This window comes from Mytilus galloprovincialis, chromosome 13, assembly GCF_965363235.1.
Source record: "Mytilus galloprovincialis chromosome 13, xbMytGall1.hap1.1, whole genome shotgun sequence".
Taxonomy (NCBI): Eukaryota; Metazoa; Mollusca; class Bivalvia; order Mytilida; family Mytilidae; genus Mytilus; species Mytilus galloprovincialis.
The window spans coordinates 60,221,137-60,236,002 of NC_134850.1; the positions used below are offsets into that span (position 1 = coordinate 60,221,137).

The window sequence follows — 14,866 nt, forward strand, 5'->3', positions numbered from 1 at the left end:
TTAAATGATATAAAAAAAAACAATACCACCTATAGCGATAGTATTTATTCAAAACACAATGTAGCTGTCTAATATCAATATATAATAGTAAAATATTAACACGATTACGTTACTCCCAAATCGTACAGTTTGGTCAACGATACCTCTTCTAGTGGACTGCTAGTTCCAGAGGTTATCACCAGCGGTATAGCCGGTTCTGCGGTTCATTGAGAGTATGCATAACTCATATTGAGTACATGTTTCGTGTTTAAAGGTATTCAAAAACAAGTATTCAAAAAGACATTTTGTTTACGCATCGTTTTCAATATGATTTAATTTGACGCAGCTGTCATGCAAGTGAGCGGTTTAGCGCTATAAATCCAGGTTCAATCCACAATTTTCTCAATTTGAAAATGCCTGTACCAAGTCAGGAATATGACAGTTGTTGTCCATTCGTTTGATGTGTTTTGTCATTTGATTTTGCTATTTGATTATAGACTTTCCAATTGAATTGAATATTCCTCAGTGTGATTTTCTGTTACATTTTTGTAATCGTATGATGAATTCACGGTTTTTCTGTTAATTCCCTACAAAGAACGCGCGTCATCCATTAAATGATATTAAATAATACGGATTAAAAATAACTGCGATATCATGATCGCCACTGTCTTTGAGGCTCCTTATAAACAGCAACTTTGTCCAGTACTTCATTGTATAATACAGTTGATGTCAAATTTGAAAAGGACTTTCATAGTGAAATTGTATGATTTTATTGTCATATCATGTAGCAAATTTTACTTCTGATATACGCTATATAGTGTATCATCCTTTAACCTGTATACTTAGCGTATTTTCACTAAATCCGTATGAGATTTTCTGACTAACATTCTAGTGTAGGACTGAGGTAATATATATTCATAAGTTTATAAAAAATAAAAATGAAAATGGACTTTTACTAGCTTTCATTATACTCGACTACTCTTGGTACACACTTTGAATTTTTATGAGTCAAACCCTGCCAACTGAAGCATTTCTTTCAAATAGGTTAAACCAATAATATCAGATAATCGCTCTTAAATGCCAGAAACCTGTTTATCTTAAAGGCTGAGGGTTTGGGGGTTTTTTTTGCGACCCAGTACTGTAAAAAAAAAACACACATTTTAATTGCATGCGTCCTATGCACTTTCTCGTTTATTTCTTATGGGTGTAATCGTTTTTTTGTTGTTGATTCGAAATTTTTAAAAAACGTACTTTCGTACAGTTTAACAAATATCATGACGTGGACATTCAAACTTCCCCTTCCTTCATTTTGAAACAATTTAGTGATAATCAATCATTTCCTATTCGGTACATCTTTGAATCCGAAATGCTGAAAAACACCTATTTTTTCTTTATGAATTCAATTTTAATATGTTGAGATATCGAAGCGCTTATCAGTTTTACTACACATGCAATGCATTTTGGCATCAGTTCAAATAAGAATTTTAAATTTAGTTTCATTAACAAGTGCTTTGTTCATTTTTTGATAGCATGAACAATTGGCTCACAGCCTTTTTGGAATTCATTATCGGTGACGACTGTCTGTTAATTTTTAGACAAGAAATCGATTAGATATAATTTCTGATAAGCATAAAAATGGCTGACAGAAAATTAATTATCTTCTTATATTGCATGATTTTCTTAGTGTGGAGCGAAGGAATGGGACAAGGTTGTGATGATAGTGTACATTTTCCATTACTGGATAAAATAAATGCACCGTTAGTAGCTAATCTTGATTTTTCACAGTTTTCTTCCCAGTTAAAAATATATATTGATGACGAAATAAAGAAAGGAGTTACAACTGCAGTGAAGGTTCTGGTATCAAATATAACACAGGAAAAACTTGCTGATTTTGTCAAAACGATGGATAGTCATTTGGAAGAGAAACTGGAAATGTTAGAAGAGAGATTGTTCAATGAAACAAATACAATAACAGGTAAAGATAAATGTGAAGTTGTCACCCCGAACGTAAGTAAAGCAGTAATGTATATTTTTCGATAATCTTACTTAACTATAAAATAGACAATATTGAAAACCTAAGCATTTGAAAGCCAGGGATGCGTTAAGACTCAAAATCGTTAGAAGCTATATTACAGAATAAGTGTTTATCTTACTATGTCTATACCACTGCAGACAGACTGCAGGTCTTAACGGTTTTTAATTGATCAGTAGTCAGTACTTTGGAAATGATTTGGTAGCAATACACAGTTAGGAGTTTAGTTTCGCATTTTGGCCCCGGTGGATTTTTCAAATAGGAAAGTTATTGTGTAATAAAATTCATTTTTAGACAGCTGAGTGCTAATTTAGCCTTCAAAGATGGTTTATAAGAGCATCAAGATTATTATTTTTGACATGTTCTATGGGCTATTTTCTGTTTGACAATCCGTATTTTCATAGCTAGACCGGCCATCGGTCCAGAAATTAATGTAATGTTTACAAACACTTTTTTCTACACGAAGTTTTTGACGCAATTTTACTAAAAAAATGAGATGAAAGACATATGATTTTCATTGGATTTGCATTTGCTGAATGATATATGTACACAGTTTCAGAAAAAAAGGTATTACTTCAAGCGATTGAAATTCTACTTTTAGCCAAATTTTGTGGAATTATGTGACATCTTTTCCCCTTTTTTTGCAATATTTTATAACAAATAAATGCAGATTGTTGCCATGGATACACCCAAAAGAAATTATATTTTACCATTTTATATACTGGATATAGAATCTATGGAAGATTCTGATTACATTCATATGCACATATATGACACAAACAGTAAGCTTAATATTGCAAGAAAGCAATGAAAAGGAGATGGTAAAATCTATTAGCTAAGGGCAAATTTCAATATTTTTTCCTAACTGTTTATTGCATATACTTATTTACAATTCTACGTTCATGAATCGAAAAATCATTAAAAACCTAAGGTAACATTTCCTTTTTGGCAAAGGGGTTTGGTTTTTTTTAATTTTGTGAATCTGTCTGGATCCATTTTGATCATATAGCTCATATAGTGTTGGCGTATTTATGCATTCCTGGCATTGGAAGGTTTGGATTTGAATGTTGTTGGTGAGGCTTAATCCAGATTGGCGCATTGGACGTACGGTATTATCAGGTGTTATTCAAACATGTCAGCTCTTATCAAAGAGATACATTGCAACTCAAACTGTTTGCAACTTTATTTGTAGTATTCCTTCTTTAATGTAAATTCCTCGTCCTTTCAGATATTTGCTCCTGTCGAATTGAGTTTTCCATACTCTATTTAGAGTTTGCATACAAATAATTGTAGTTTATAGTTATGCAACATCGTTTATGGGAAGAAGGGAAATTGTTTTGTACTGTATACTCACATTTAATAACCTTTAGTTTGATCTTACATTATATGAGTAAAACTAGTCAACGCAAGGTTACTAAAATACTTTTTATATCATTATTTATAGTTCCCGTCAGCAAACTACTTTTTTACCTGATATATATAAATTAACTAAAGCATTCGTCAAAATGTATAATTTGAGTTTCACAATGACATCCAACCAGTGATTTAAAAAGGTATTGCATCGTTTAGAATTTACGCGAATGCACAAACAGAAAATAAAAAAGATTCATGCAAAGACTCTAATTAACACAGGTACAATTATAATTTATAAACAGTATGCGTACAAAACGCTTTCCTTGATTTACGCTTTATTTCTATACCTTCATCAACAACTCCAAAACTATAAAACTGATGGATGCAAAGTCTAGTGTGGGCCAATTAGAATATCTTAGTAAAACTCATATTCGGTTAAAAGTAGAAAATATCAATTCGAAAATCATTAAAAAATCTATCAAATAGCATTTGCAAGGGGTTCACAAGTCTGTCAGGCATTTGTAACTTATATTTGTGAATTTTATTTTGCATATTTGAACTTCCTGCTTGAAGTGCAAAAGTGCAATAACTGTCATAAAAACCAAACTAAGAAACCAAGGTTCCAACTCCTTAAAGTACAGTTGACAGTGGAATAATTTGGCTTTTTATATCCCACGTGTAGTTATGTAACTTTCAAGGCTAACTTAGTATGAAATTATAAATTCATAGTATTTAAATGTTTAGGTTTTAACATTACTGAAGAAATAGTGCTTTGGACGCGCACATTTTATAAAGCATTAAAATATATAATATAAGAAATCAAATAACTAGCAAATGATTGGTACCGCATAATCTTCATATAGGAACAGTTATGAAAGTTTAAACTGTTTTAAATTTTGGGAACGATATCGATAAAGGTTATTTTCCGTAGTCTGTACATTTTCACTTTGATCGTACTGCTTTAAATTTTTTCAGTTCACGGATAGGATACACGAAAATTATAGGCAATGACGTCTAGTATCAATGCAGCTATGTCACGCGTTCATGTCCATCCGTTTCAAATGAATTTCTCAATGAAATGACGTTATACGTACTTCTGCATGTTGTTTCATATTCAAAATATAAAACTCGTATGAATACGAAAAAATGCCCACAAATTAACAGTAAAATTAATCGATTTATCAGTTGTACAAATAGAAAAATTTGGTCAAGTATTGCGTAGAAAAAGCCGTATCCTGCTTGTGTATTTTGGTATTGTAGTTCCACTCTATTAAGAAATACATACGTCATTACTTTTCCGTCAGGGATATAAAATCGACGAGGTATATATCACCGTGTTCATAATTTATAAGAAAGAGGTGAAAGATACAATACTAAAGTGACATTCAAACTCCAACTTCTTTAACGAACTGATAATACCATTGAAAAAAATGTAAAACGACCAAAAAGACAAACAATAGTATATATAAAACACATCGTAGAAAACTATATATGTGACGAACTCGATCATAAACCGGTGGTGATCTAAGGTACAAGGGGAAAATAGACGTACATAAAGATTGGTATAACAGCAGTTTCATTTCATAATGTTGATAGGTAAAAACATATATAATTGATAAAAATGTTATATGAGATTCTTTGTTTTTCATAGATAAAGAGAAAAAACTACCACAAAAAGAAATTGGATTTCATGCTGAGTTGTCCAATATAATTGCTCTAAGCTCCACACAAACATTGAACTTCGAACGGGTTATTACAAACATTGGTAATGGGTATAACAATCACACTGGAATGTTCACTGCTACTGACAATGGACTGTACTTCTTCATGGCCTCATTCATACCACATTCAGGCAGAGCACACTTAGAAATGGTTAAAAACAGTGTAGTTATTGCGCGCGGGAGAGCAAATGGATCTGGATCAATGCAAGCAGTGGTGACATTAATGATTGGTGATGTTGTGAGATGTCGTCATTGGTCAGGTAGTGGTAGAGAAACTGTGTATAAGAATTTCTCTTTCTTCTCTGGACATCTTATCAAATAACTTATCTATTAGTTTTAGATAGGTGAATATCATTGTAATCAAAATGTTGTGGTTTATACAGTATATATGTTTTAAAAGCAAATGAATATTTATGATAAAAAATATCCTATAATTTACGGGAAACTATTGCGTTATTTGAAGTTATCATAACATTAACTAATGTATAGTTCGAAAGACAAATAATGGCTTATTAGAAGTTAGTTAGTCATCCGCAATATAAAAACCTTTTTCTTTTTTTTATCAATACAGGATTAATACAAATTTGTGACAAGCAAAATATTATGTAACAAATACCAATAGAAGAAAATCAAAATTGCCTACATTTATAAAAAAATATACAAGCGAATTTACCTGGCAAGGTTAAACAAAGTTTCATTTAGTATTTTCTATTATTTTTATAATGCATTATGCCGGTTGAAGACTCCAATTTTTAATATTTTAAAAGTATTCTAGACAAACGATTTAATCAATAATTGAATAACCAAAAATTATTAGAAAAATACAAAAGAAACTTTTCAATATAAACTTACAGAAATGATAATAAGTTAACTAAAAAGTGCGTACATTTTAAACCAAGCCATATTTATAACTATCGTTTTAAAATAATCTGGTGAGTTTTTCACAATTTATTGTGACTATGGTCAACACAACTCTTGAAACAACATACGCATCAAATTTCCTTATTACGGTAGAATGGTGGAGCATCGGAGCATCAACCTCGGTACCTTCTGCAAGAAAATAGTATTTAGCAAACTTATCAAATTTATTTCATATGTTTAAAGGTTCATGATTTTTGGTCTTTTAAAAAAGTTTTCTATGTTGTTTTGTTTACTATTATTTGTCTTTGTTCTTTTTCTTTTCTTACCATGGTATTGTCAGTTTGCTTCATTTTCTTTCTTTTTTGGGAATGTAAATAACTGTTGAATGGAATATTGTGCTTTTAGCCATTTTTGTATAAGAAAAACGGATTTCGTTGTTTCTATTTAATTATTTTTAAAACACAAAGTTTTGCACTAATATAGTTGATGTGAATATGATATGTCTTTTCGACAAACGGTAAGGGGACTTTTCGAAAGAAAAAAAATTATACCAATTAGATAGTAAGTCATGTACCAGTTCGTGGGATTAGTAAGAATATGATAAATCACTTCGTCATGAGTTTCTAAGTAAATACAATGAAGAATTGTAATATTGTTAGTGCTGAAGGCTCAAATGACCTATTGGTTTTAATCATGCATTGTTTCCGTGGTCAGTGAAATATAGTCGAAAAATACCAAAGGGACATTCAAACTCGAAAGTCGAATATAAACTGACAACGCCATTGATTGGAAATGTGTTAAGGCGACAGCAGTTGACCGATGGTCAAATATCATTAGTTGATTAAAAAGAGACAGAGCAAGGTAACAAACAAACAAAAATTGGGGGAATTGCTAGAATTTTAAAGAGGCGAAATTAGATGAAACGACAGGATAGCCATCTCTTGGTAAGCATGCATCCTTTGAAAATTCAGACTGGGAGGTATGAAGGTCTTTAAATTGAATATTTAATAACACTTGTAATGGCAATCTCAGTTTTCGCAGTTGAAAAACATTTGTTTTATCATTTGATTTTGCCGTTTGGTTAGATACTCTTAGTTTTTTTATGATTTTACTTTTTTCTCAATTATGAAGATTTGCATTGTTACTTGTTTTATCAAGCATCTGTATGGTTTGTTAATTTTATGCGTATGTCTAGTGACTATGAGTTCATATCCTTTTGTCAAAGATGTATGTAAGAGTTATGCAATTTTGTTAATCGTTTCAAGTGAACAACTATTAACTATTACTTAAATTAATCAAAATGATTAACTGATATCAGATGGTTTGGACACTGATTTTATAATTGAAATAGACACTACTTGCATTGTCTTGTACATTATTAAATGTATGTCCTTTCTTTGAAATAAATATATCTTATTATTCCTAAATCATTCTTCTTTTTTTATGATAAATAGTTTACAGATACATGTTATATAGTGTAGATCAAAAGTGCTTATATAGATATAGGAAGATGTGGTATGAGTGCCAATGAGACAACTCTCCATTCAAATGACAATTTATAAAAGTAAACCATTATAGGTCAAGGTAAGGCCTTCAACACGGAGCATTGGCTCACACCAAACAGCAAGCTATAAAGGGCCCCACAAATTAGTAATGTCAAACCATTCAAACATGAAAACCAACGGTCTAATCTATATAAAAACGAGAAACGAGAAACACGTATGAACTACATAAACATACGACAACTACTGTACATCAGATTCCTGACTTAGGACAGGTGCAAACATTTGCAAACATATGTTAACTTTTGATGTCAAGCATGGTTTTTTGAACAATGTAAAAATAGTCTTTTCAATTATGTATACAAAAGAAGGGCGAAAGTTACCAGAGGAACATTCAAACTTCTAAAACAAAAATAAATTGACAACCCCATTGCTAAAAACAAGATAAACAGACAAACAATAGATAACAAAACACAACATAGAAAAATACAGATTAAGTAACACGAACCCAACCATGTGCTCTGAAAGGGTAAACAGATCCTGCTCTACATGTTGCACCCGTTGTGTTGCTCATGTTCGTACAGACAATATAATAAGTCTAATTATGTAGGTCACGTTTGTGAAAAGGGAACGGAATTGTAGTTACGACATATAACAAATTTGTTATCATCGGTGAAACGGGTATTTCATAAAGGTTAACCAACTGGTGATGGCGTCTGTAAAATTTACGAAGGGATGAGTTCACCATTTGGAACTCTTGGTTTGATAGCTTCAACACTCTATCAAGGAAATCATGATAGGACACACAGGCCCGGGAATACCGTATACATATTTACTCCGTATGCTGGCGCTGATGAAAAGTTGCTACATAGAAATTGAAAGTTCACATTTGGAAAGCTGAAATCATCTCTTTTGTCGTAAAGTTTTGTTTTCAACCGACCCTAATTGTCAATTTGTAGATGTAAGTCAAGATATGAGGACGTCGTAAATGAATCTGTTGTATCCTTTATTTCTAGTTCGATTTGTTAGATTTGTTCAACATAGTCACCAAATGTTAAATTATTTAGTGAGATATACTGTTAACTTCTTTTCTTTCTTCTTAAGAAGTTCCTGTATGAAGTCAGCCTCAACAGTGCTCATTTGGGAATGGCAATGTAAATGAAGATATTCCCAATTATAACTGATATCTTTGCGGGTAACTGTTTGTAAATATTGACATCATTTATATAGCAGAAAGTGGGGTTAAGGCTGTATTCTTCTGACGTTTAAGTCTCGTTGAAATCTCGTTTTGGAATTATTTCCGAAATGTGTGATACAAGTGGAAAATAGCAATGAATTTAATAAATAGCATAATCGAACTAAACTCTGTGAAAATATTGGGTATTTACAATCAGTTGTTTTGAGTTATTAAATTTTAAAATTATTACCAATCAAAGCAGTCTATTTAGCCAAAAATTTGCGAAAATAGGTGAGGGGTACAAAAAAGGATTTTACCAAAAACATGTACATCCCATATCACTTTTGTCTTTTCAAATTACTTAGTTATGTGTTTTTTCAATCATTTATAACAAAAAACTTGATATCATATGCGCAGAGAAAAATCACAAATTTACAAAATATGACAAAACTTTCTTATATTAACACCTACCTATATTTTTTTTTTAAGTTAAATTTTTTCAGATTGGTCCACTCCATCTTTATTGAAAGTATGAAAAAAGTTTAATTGTGGAACTGTGATTTTTTTTTCGAAAATAGCCCAAAAATGGGCAAAAACTAATGAAAAATGGGAAAATCATCATATTTGGGTACTTTCAAAGGGCTGTAGCAAAAAAAGAAGCACACCACCATATGATTTTTTCTTCACCAATTTTTTTGTTTACAGTCATATAAACCCAAAAATCAGATTTAAAACAAAAGCTTAATTCTAGAAATTTTGGCTCCACAGAGGTGTACATCCTTAAAGGATAATGCTTCACTTTTTTCATAAGACGTTCCTATATATGCAGTCATCCTAATATTGATAAAAGAACAAGTCGGCAAGAAAAGAAGCACAGTTGGGTCTCATTGAATGTTTATTCTTTGTTAAAAAAAAACACGTGTCAACTTTCAAACGTAACAAGTATGATGTCAAAAAATGAAGCATCTTGATAACGTCAGTTTTAGAGAATGTTTTTTTTTAATCAGACTGATTTTTTACGAAGAACGATTTCTTCATTCTTTACACAAAATACTACTATCCACTTTGTCCATTCTTTTTTATGAAACAAACCAGGACCAACTCTTTCAATTTGTCTTTTAGTTCGGGAATAGGAAAATGTGTGCAAAATAGTTATCAAAGGTACCAGGATTATAATTTAGTACGCCAGACGGGCGTTTCGTCTACATAAGACTCATCAATGACGCTCATATCAAATTATTTATAAAGCCAAACAAAGTGTTGAAAAGTCAAATGTTTAATGCTATTGTAAGATGAAAGTTTTAGATTGTATGTACTCAAACAGGTCATTGGATTTATTTAGAATTCACATCTGGCTCACGCAACCTCTAGAATATGATGTTTCACAATTACTTTGTAGTCTGACTTTAAATGCAGATAAAATTGAACCCGTCGTTATATCCTGTCTAACAAAGATTTTGGGATATGTACAGGGATGGGGTTGATTACTTTAAAATGTAATCGATTAAATTACAATTACTTTGCTAATAAAATGTAATCGATTACATTACAATTACACCCTATTTCATATGTAATCGATTACATTAGATTACTTTTCTTTATTGTAATCATGATTACTTTAGATTACTAATGATTACATTGTATATTGCTATATCAAAGTTTTTTTATAACTTTTTATCCGCTTATTTTGGTGACATTTTTTAAAAGCCTTAATTTATTCATCTTTTAAAAGAATTTATAGACAAGACAGTTACAGTTACAGTGTAACATGTGTAATTTGATAATATAGCTATAGACAAGTGTCCTTTCTCTATATAAAAGATGTAACTTTATTTTTAACTACAAATTGTAACCAACTACCTAATTAACAAAAAAAACTGACAATAAGGAAAAATTAATTAAGTATAGTTTTATTGTCTGTTGGGACATAATTGACACATCCATTAATGTTTTTACAGGCGTTAATCACTACTTCCATTTTTTAAAACAAACAATGGGTGGGCTTGGGTATTAAAATTTCATTGTCTTAATAATGATATAAATAAAGTTAAAAGTGGTTGATTGTCATTATTTGTTTGAAAATTTTTAATACTTGATCTAATTGAAATTAATAGAATTATTGCCAGGTGAAAACACAAAACAGTTATGTAACTTAGGAAAGATTATACATTTCTCTTTATATTAAGCAACAGTTTATTGTATTGATGAAACTTCTGACGTCACCTATTGTTTACTATGCATATTGTTTGCAATATTTATGCCATATGTATACACTGTACATGTACAAAATGTACTTGTTTATACTGGTGAGCCTTAAGGCTAATAAAGTTAATAAAGAATAAAAATAAGAAAGCACATATTATACCCGAATTTATGGAAAATAAAATTCATTCAATTTTGTCAATAAATGAAACCTGGTTTAAACTTCCATTTTGAATTAAGTGGGCTTATATATTTATGCCGACCGTCAAAGTCAAATAGGAACTAAATGTTTTCTGCATTTGAATTTCAATGTATTTATGTAAAAATATTGGGTAAACTAATATGAAATTGGAGTTATTATCAGAAGTTTTCAATCAAGGAAAACAAATGCTTTCAAGGCATATTCTTTTATCATTTGAGCTCAATTTCACAAAGAAATATTGGACAGTAAATTTCTTTTTGTAAACTGTTAAAACAAAATAAAACACTTGATGATCACATTAAACAAGGTCCCATCATTGTGATTACTAGTTTCATGATTTTTCATTCAAGCTTTACATTTCTTATTTTCATCTTGTCTATCAAAAACTATTTTCATATTTATACAAGATTTGTAATCATCAAGTAATCTTATGAATGTAATCTTAAAGTAATCTAAAAGTAATCATGATTACACCTGTTTTTTGCCATGTAATCGATTACATTACGATTACTTGTAATCAGAAATGGCATGATTACTGATTACATAGGATTACACTGCAAAATGTAATCGATTACAGCTGATTACGATTACTGATTACGATTACCCCATGCCTGGATATGTAGAAATCCTCCTGTCCGTCTTCGTGAAAATTTATTAAAGATACCAGGGTATAATTTAATACGCCAGACACGCCTTCTCAAAACATCACAGGGAGGTGAATATCTTGAACCACTACATTCGTAAAGTAAGTTTGTTCCGGAACCTTAAGTCAATCAAAATTTCTGTGCAAAAGGGTTTACCATTTAACTTTCAATATAATATTGCATTGAATGTATTTTCATTTTTCATACAAAAGTCAAGCAAATATATACTTTTACACGATATTGAAAGAACTGTAAACGAAAAACCTGTCTCCTCTGTTTATTATCACGATAAACAAAATGGCCTTACACGATGACAGTAAAAGCAAAAACTTTTTAAAATTAATAGCATCACATTTGTTAGATATTTTATTGTGAAGCCGTTCATCTGTGTCAATATTGAGGAAAATGTCAAGATATGAAATAGACCTTCTTATTTTGGTAGGTACCGTACTAGAGTAAATGAAATGCAAGCACGGCTGAAATGTGGGTTACTGTGTGTGATATGATCTTATGTATGAAATTTAAATCAAAAAGCCTTTTTTTCTTTAAGCAGGCTGTGTGACTTCTGCCTTGTACAAGTACACAAAATAGGTAAATCGGCCAGACGGAGTATACAATTAGTACCCATTGGGATATCAACTGTTTGAAGAAATATCAATCCGCACAAACTCAATGTTGAAGATTAGATAAATCAAGCTTTTTTATCATATCATCTTTTGTGTAATTGTTATTGTAATCTATGTGGTTCTTTACAAAGTAATCTCTTATAAAATATCACTCAAAAGAATTTGCATCTATGATATTTCTATGCAATTCTGTGCAAAACATTCAGTCAATACAACTGCATACCAAATACCTTTGACTTATCATAAACAGTTCTATTCAAACTGACTGTTACAGCGTTCACCACCATGACCTTTTAACATCATGGTAATGTGATGCTATAATCTTAAATGTGTTGCTATCTGAATTGGTTTTCTTATAAATTATGTTATGGATGTGATGCTCTAATTTTTGGAAACGAAATGTAATTTCAATTTCCCCTGATGCTAAATGAAATATCTGGGGAGAACACTGCTTTACACAAACCTTAAGATGCTGACCATGCAAAAATTTATATTCTAAGAACAATGAATTAGGGGAAACATTTAATCTTGATGAAAATAAGATGTGCAATATATATAAATGCAAAACAAGACATACTACAAGTTGTTCCTCTCAAGGTGAGCTAATAACAAACTATGAAAAAGTTTCAAAGTAGAAAAACATGAATAAAGGTGCATAGCCAAAATTAATTCCAGGTAAATGAGAGGCACCAAATCTAAAACATACAGCTGCAATCAAGTACCATTGACTTACCACTAGTGAGTCCACTTAAACTGACCTAATCATAAACTTGAATAGTTTAGGCCAATTAAAAATATCCATTTAAATGTAATGTGCCAATGCTTAGCTAAGTACACACCAAATATCAATGACCTACCATGAGTAGTAACTAGTTCCTATTAAACTGAACTAAATCACAAATATTTCTCCACTGCTGTCATTGTTATCTGATGTTATTATTGTGTTTAATTTCTGTTTTGGGTATGGCAACTTTTTAACTAATTCAAGACATAATATACATTTATTTAATATGTAACTATGCAATAGATCAAAATATATTTCCTGAGGTATGAAGATCAGCCGTTGGCTTCGGGCAATAGAACAATGAGCTGATCTTCATATCGAGTGAAATATATTTTGATCTATTGCACTGTTACACATTCAATAACTGTTTTATTACCTAATACATACTGATTCAGTTCTAAAAGACCCAATTCGATTGGACAACACGAATACCTTTCAACTAATCAGATTTCAGAATAAGAGGTCATAACAGGTCAGTGCAATAGACTGCACACAGGTGCAATAGAACGATAATTTCCAGTGCAATAGACAATGGAACAAAAAATGGCAGAAAAATAGCAAATAATATAGAAATATTAATAAAACAGTAAAATACTCTTTGTTAGGTAATAAAATCTTTTATTATGGTTCATCACAAAGTCTTCTCATATAAATAAGGGTAAAAAATACATTTTATTTACAAGAAAAGCAATTATATAAACAAACTTCAATGATAAAACCCTGTATCTCATAGTTATGAAGTGGTATAAAATGAATTCACCAACTCTAAAACTAAATATAGATATAAATAATGTAGCCAATTTAAAATCTTACATTGAAATTTTTTTTCAAAAGGGCAACATCAAACCATTAACTAGTTCTTATAAAAACTGTTATATAAATCATCAATTGTAGTATTAAAAAGGTGGCAATATAAAATTTAAATTAGCTACTGTTAAATACATAATCTAATTTAATTCAGCAAACGTTTTCCTGTAAAATGTTTAGAATGGACACAGAAAGCAGATGAAACCATCCCTTGAAAAACATGCTTGAATTATTAAAAATAAGAATGTTTATACTATAACCTAAAGAAAGCAAAGACATGGCAATGTTGTTTGATATAAAATAGATATCTCTATCAATGATGGTGTAAAATCTAAACATGACGTTTATTTAAAAGTTGCCAAAGCATCAAGCACCACAATACCATTTTTAGATAATCAATTATGTTTCCTCATATTGTCATACATTCTCTTTTTGAAAGCACAGGGTATAAATAAAAACAAATTATCAATTGCACAAATAAAATTCTAAGTACAATTTTGCCAAAAAACATTAAAAGAAACTAGCTTGTACCAGGCAATAGCAGACTATTTGACCTGCAACACAGAGGGAAATGATAGGTTGTCATGGAAATTTCAAATATACCTTGAAGTAAAATATCTGACACCTTCTATTCTCAACAAGTTACATACAACTGACAAAGGTATTGGCTTGAAACCATTATAACTTATATCACAAACTAAATATTGTCTTATCTGTGTACAACAAGCTTGTATTTTATGTCTGACAGAAATGAAATTCTCAAAGGTTTATAAATCGGATGCCAATTTCCAAATTTCCATTTTCATTGCCAGCTTTTACTGAGGAACATAAGCATAATCTTGGCTGTCAGGTGTTTCTGGTTCACTGCCTATCTGGGACCGTCTCTGTTGTTTCCTGAGGCACTTGGGACACTGTTTACCTTCAATTTTACAGGTTTTATGGAAGACTGATTTACATTGTTTACACTGAAATATAA

The 14,866-nt window shown here is 30.7% G+C and overlaps 1 protein-coding gene and 1 long non-coding RNA gene across 6 annotated transcripts in view; one reads left to right on the forward strand and one right to left on the reverse strand.

Moving 5' to 3' along the window:
* Nucleotides 1–1,547: 1,547 nt before the first annotated feature.
* LOC143056982 (uncharacterized) lies at nt 1,548–7,373 on the forward strand. 2 transcript variants are annotated; one of them, XR_012972585.1, is made up of 2 exons: nt 1,548–1,954; nt 5,016–7,373. It is a non-coding gene; the product is annotated as an uncharacterized LOC143056982 (long non-coding RNA). The 2 variants fall into 2 exon arrangements; XR_012972586.1 differs by lacking the exon at nt 1,548–1,954 and adding an exon at nt 2,389–2,578.
* A 6,307-nt stretch (nt 7,374–13,680) lies between these two features.
* Nucleotides 13,681–14,866, reverse strand: part of LOC143057290 (pleckstrin homology domain-containing family M member 1-like) — a 40,401-nt gene continuing 39,215 nt past the window's right edge. For all 4 annotated transcript variants that reach the window (XM_076230575.1, XM_076230574.1, XM_076230577.1 and 1 more), the window contains one exon: nt 13,681–14,855. In XM_076230575.1, coding sequence (XP_076086690.1) covers nt 14,706–14,855 — 150 coding nt within the window. In that variant the 3' untranslated portion in view covers nt 13,681–14,705. The remainder of the gene's footprint in view (nt 14,856–14,866) is intronic.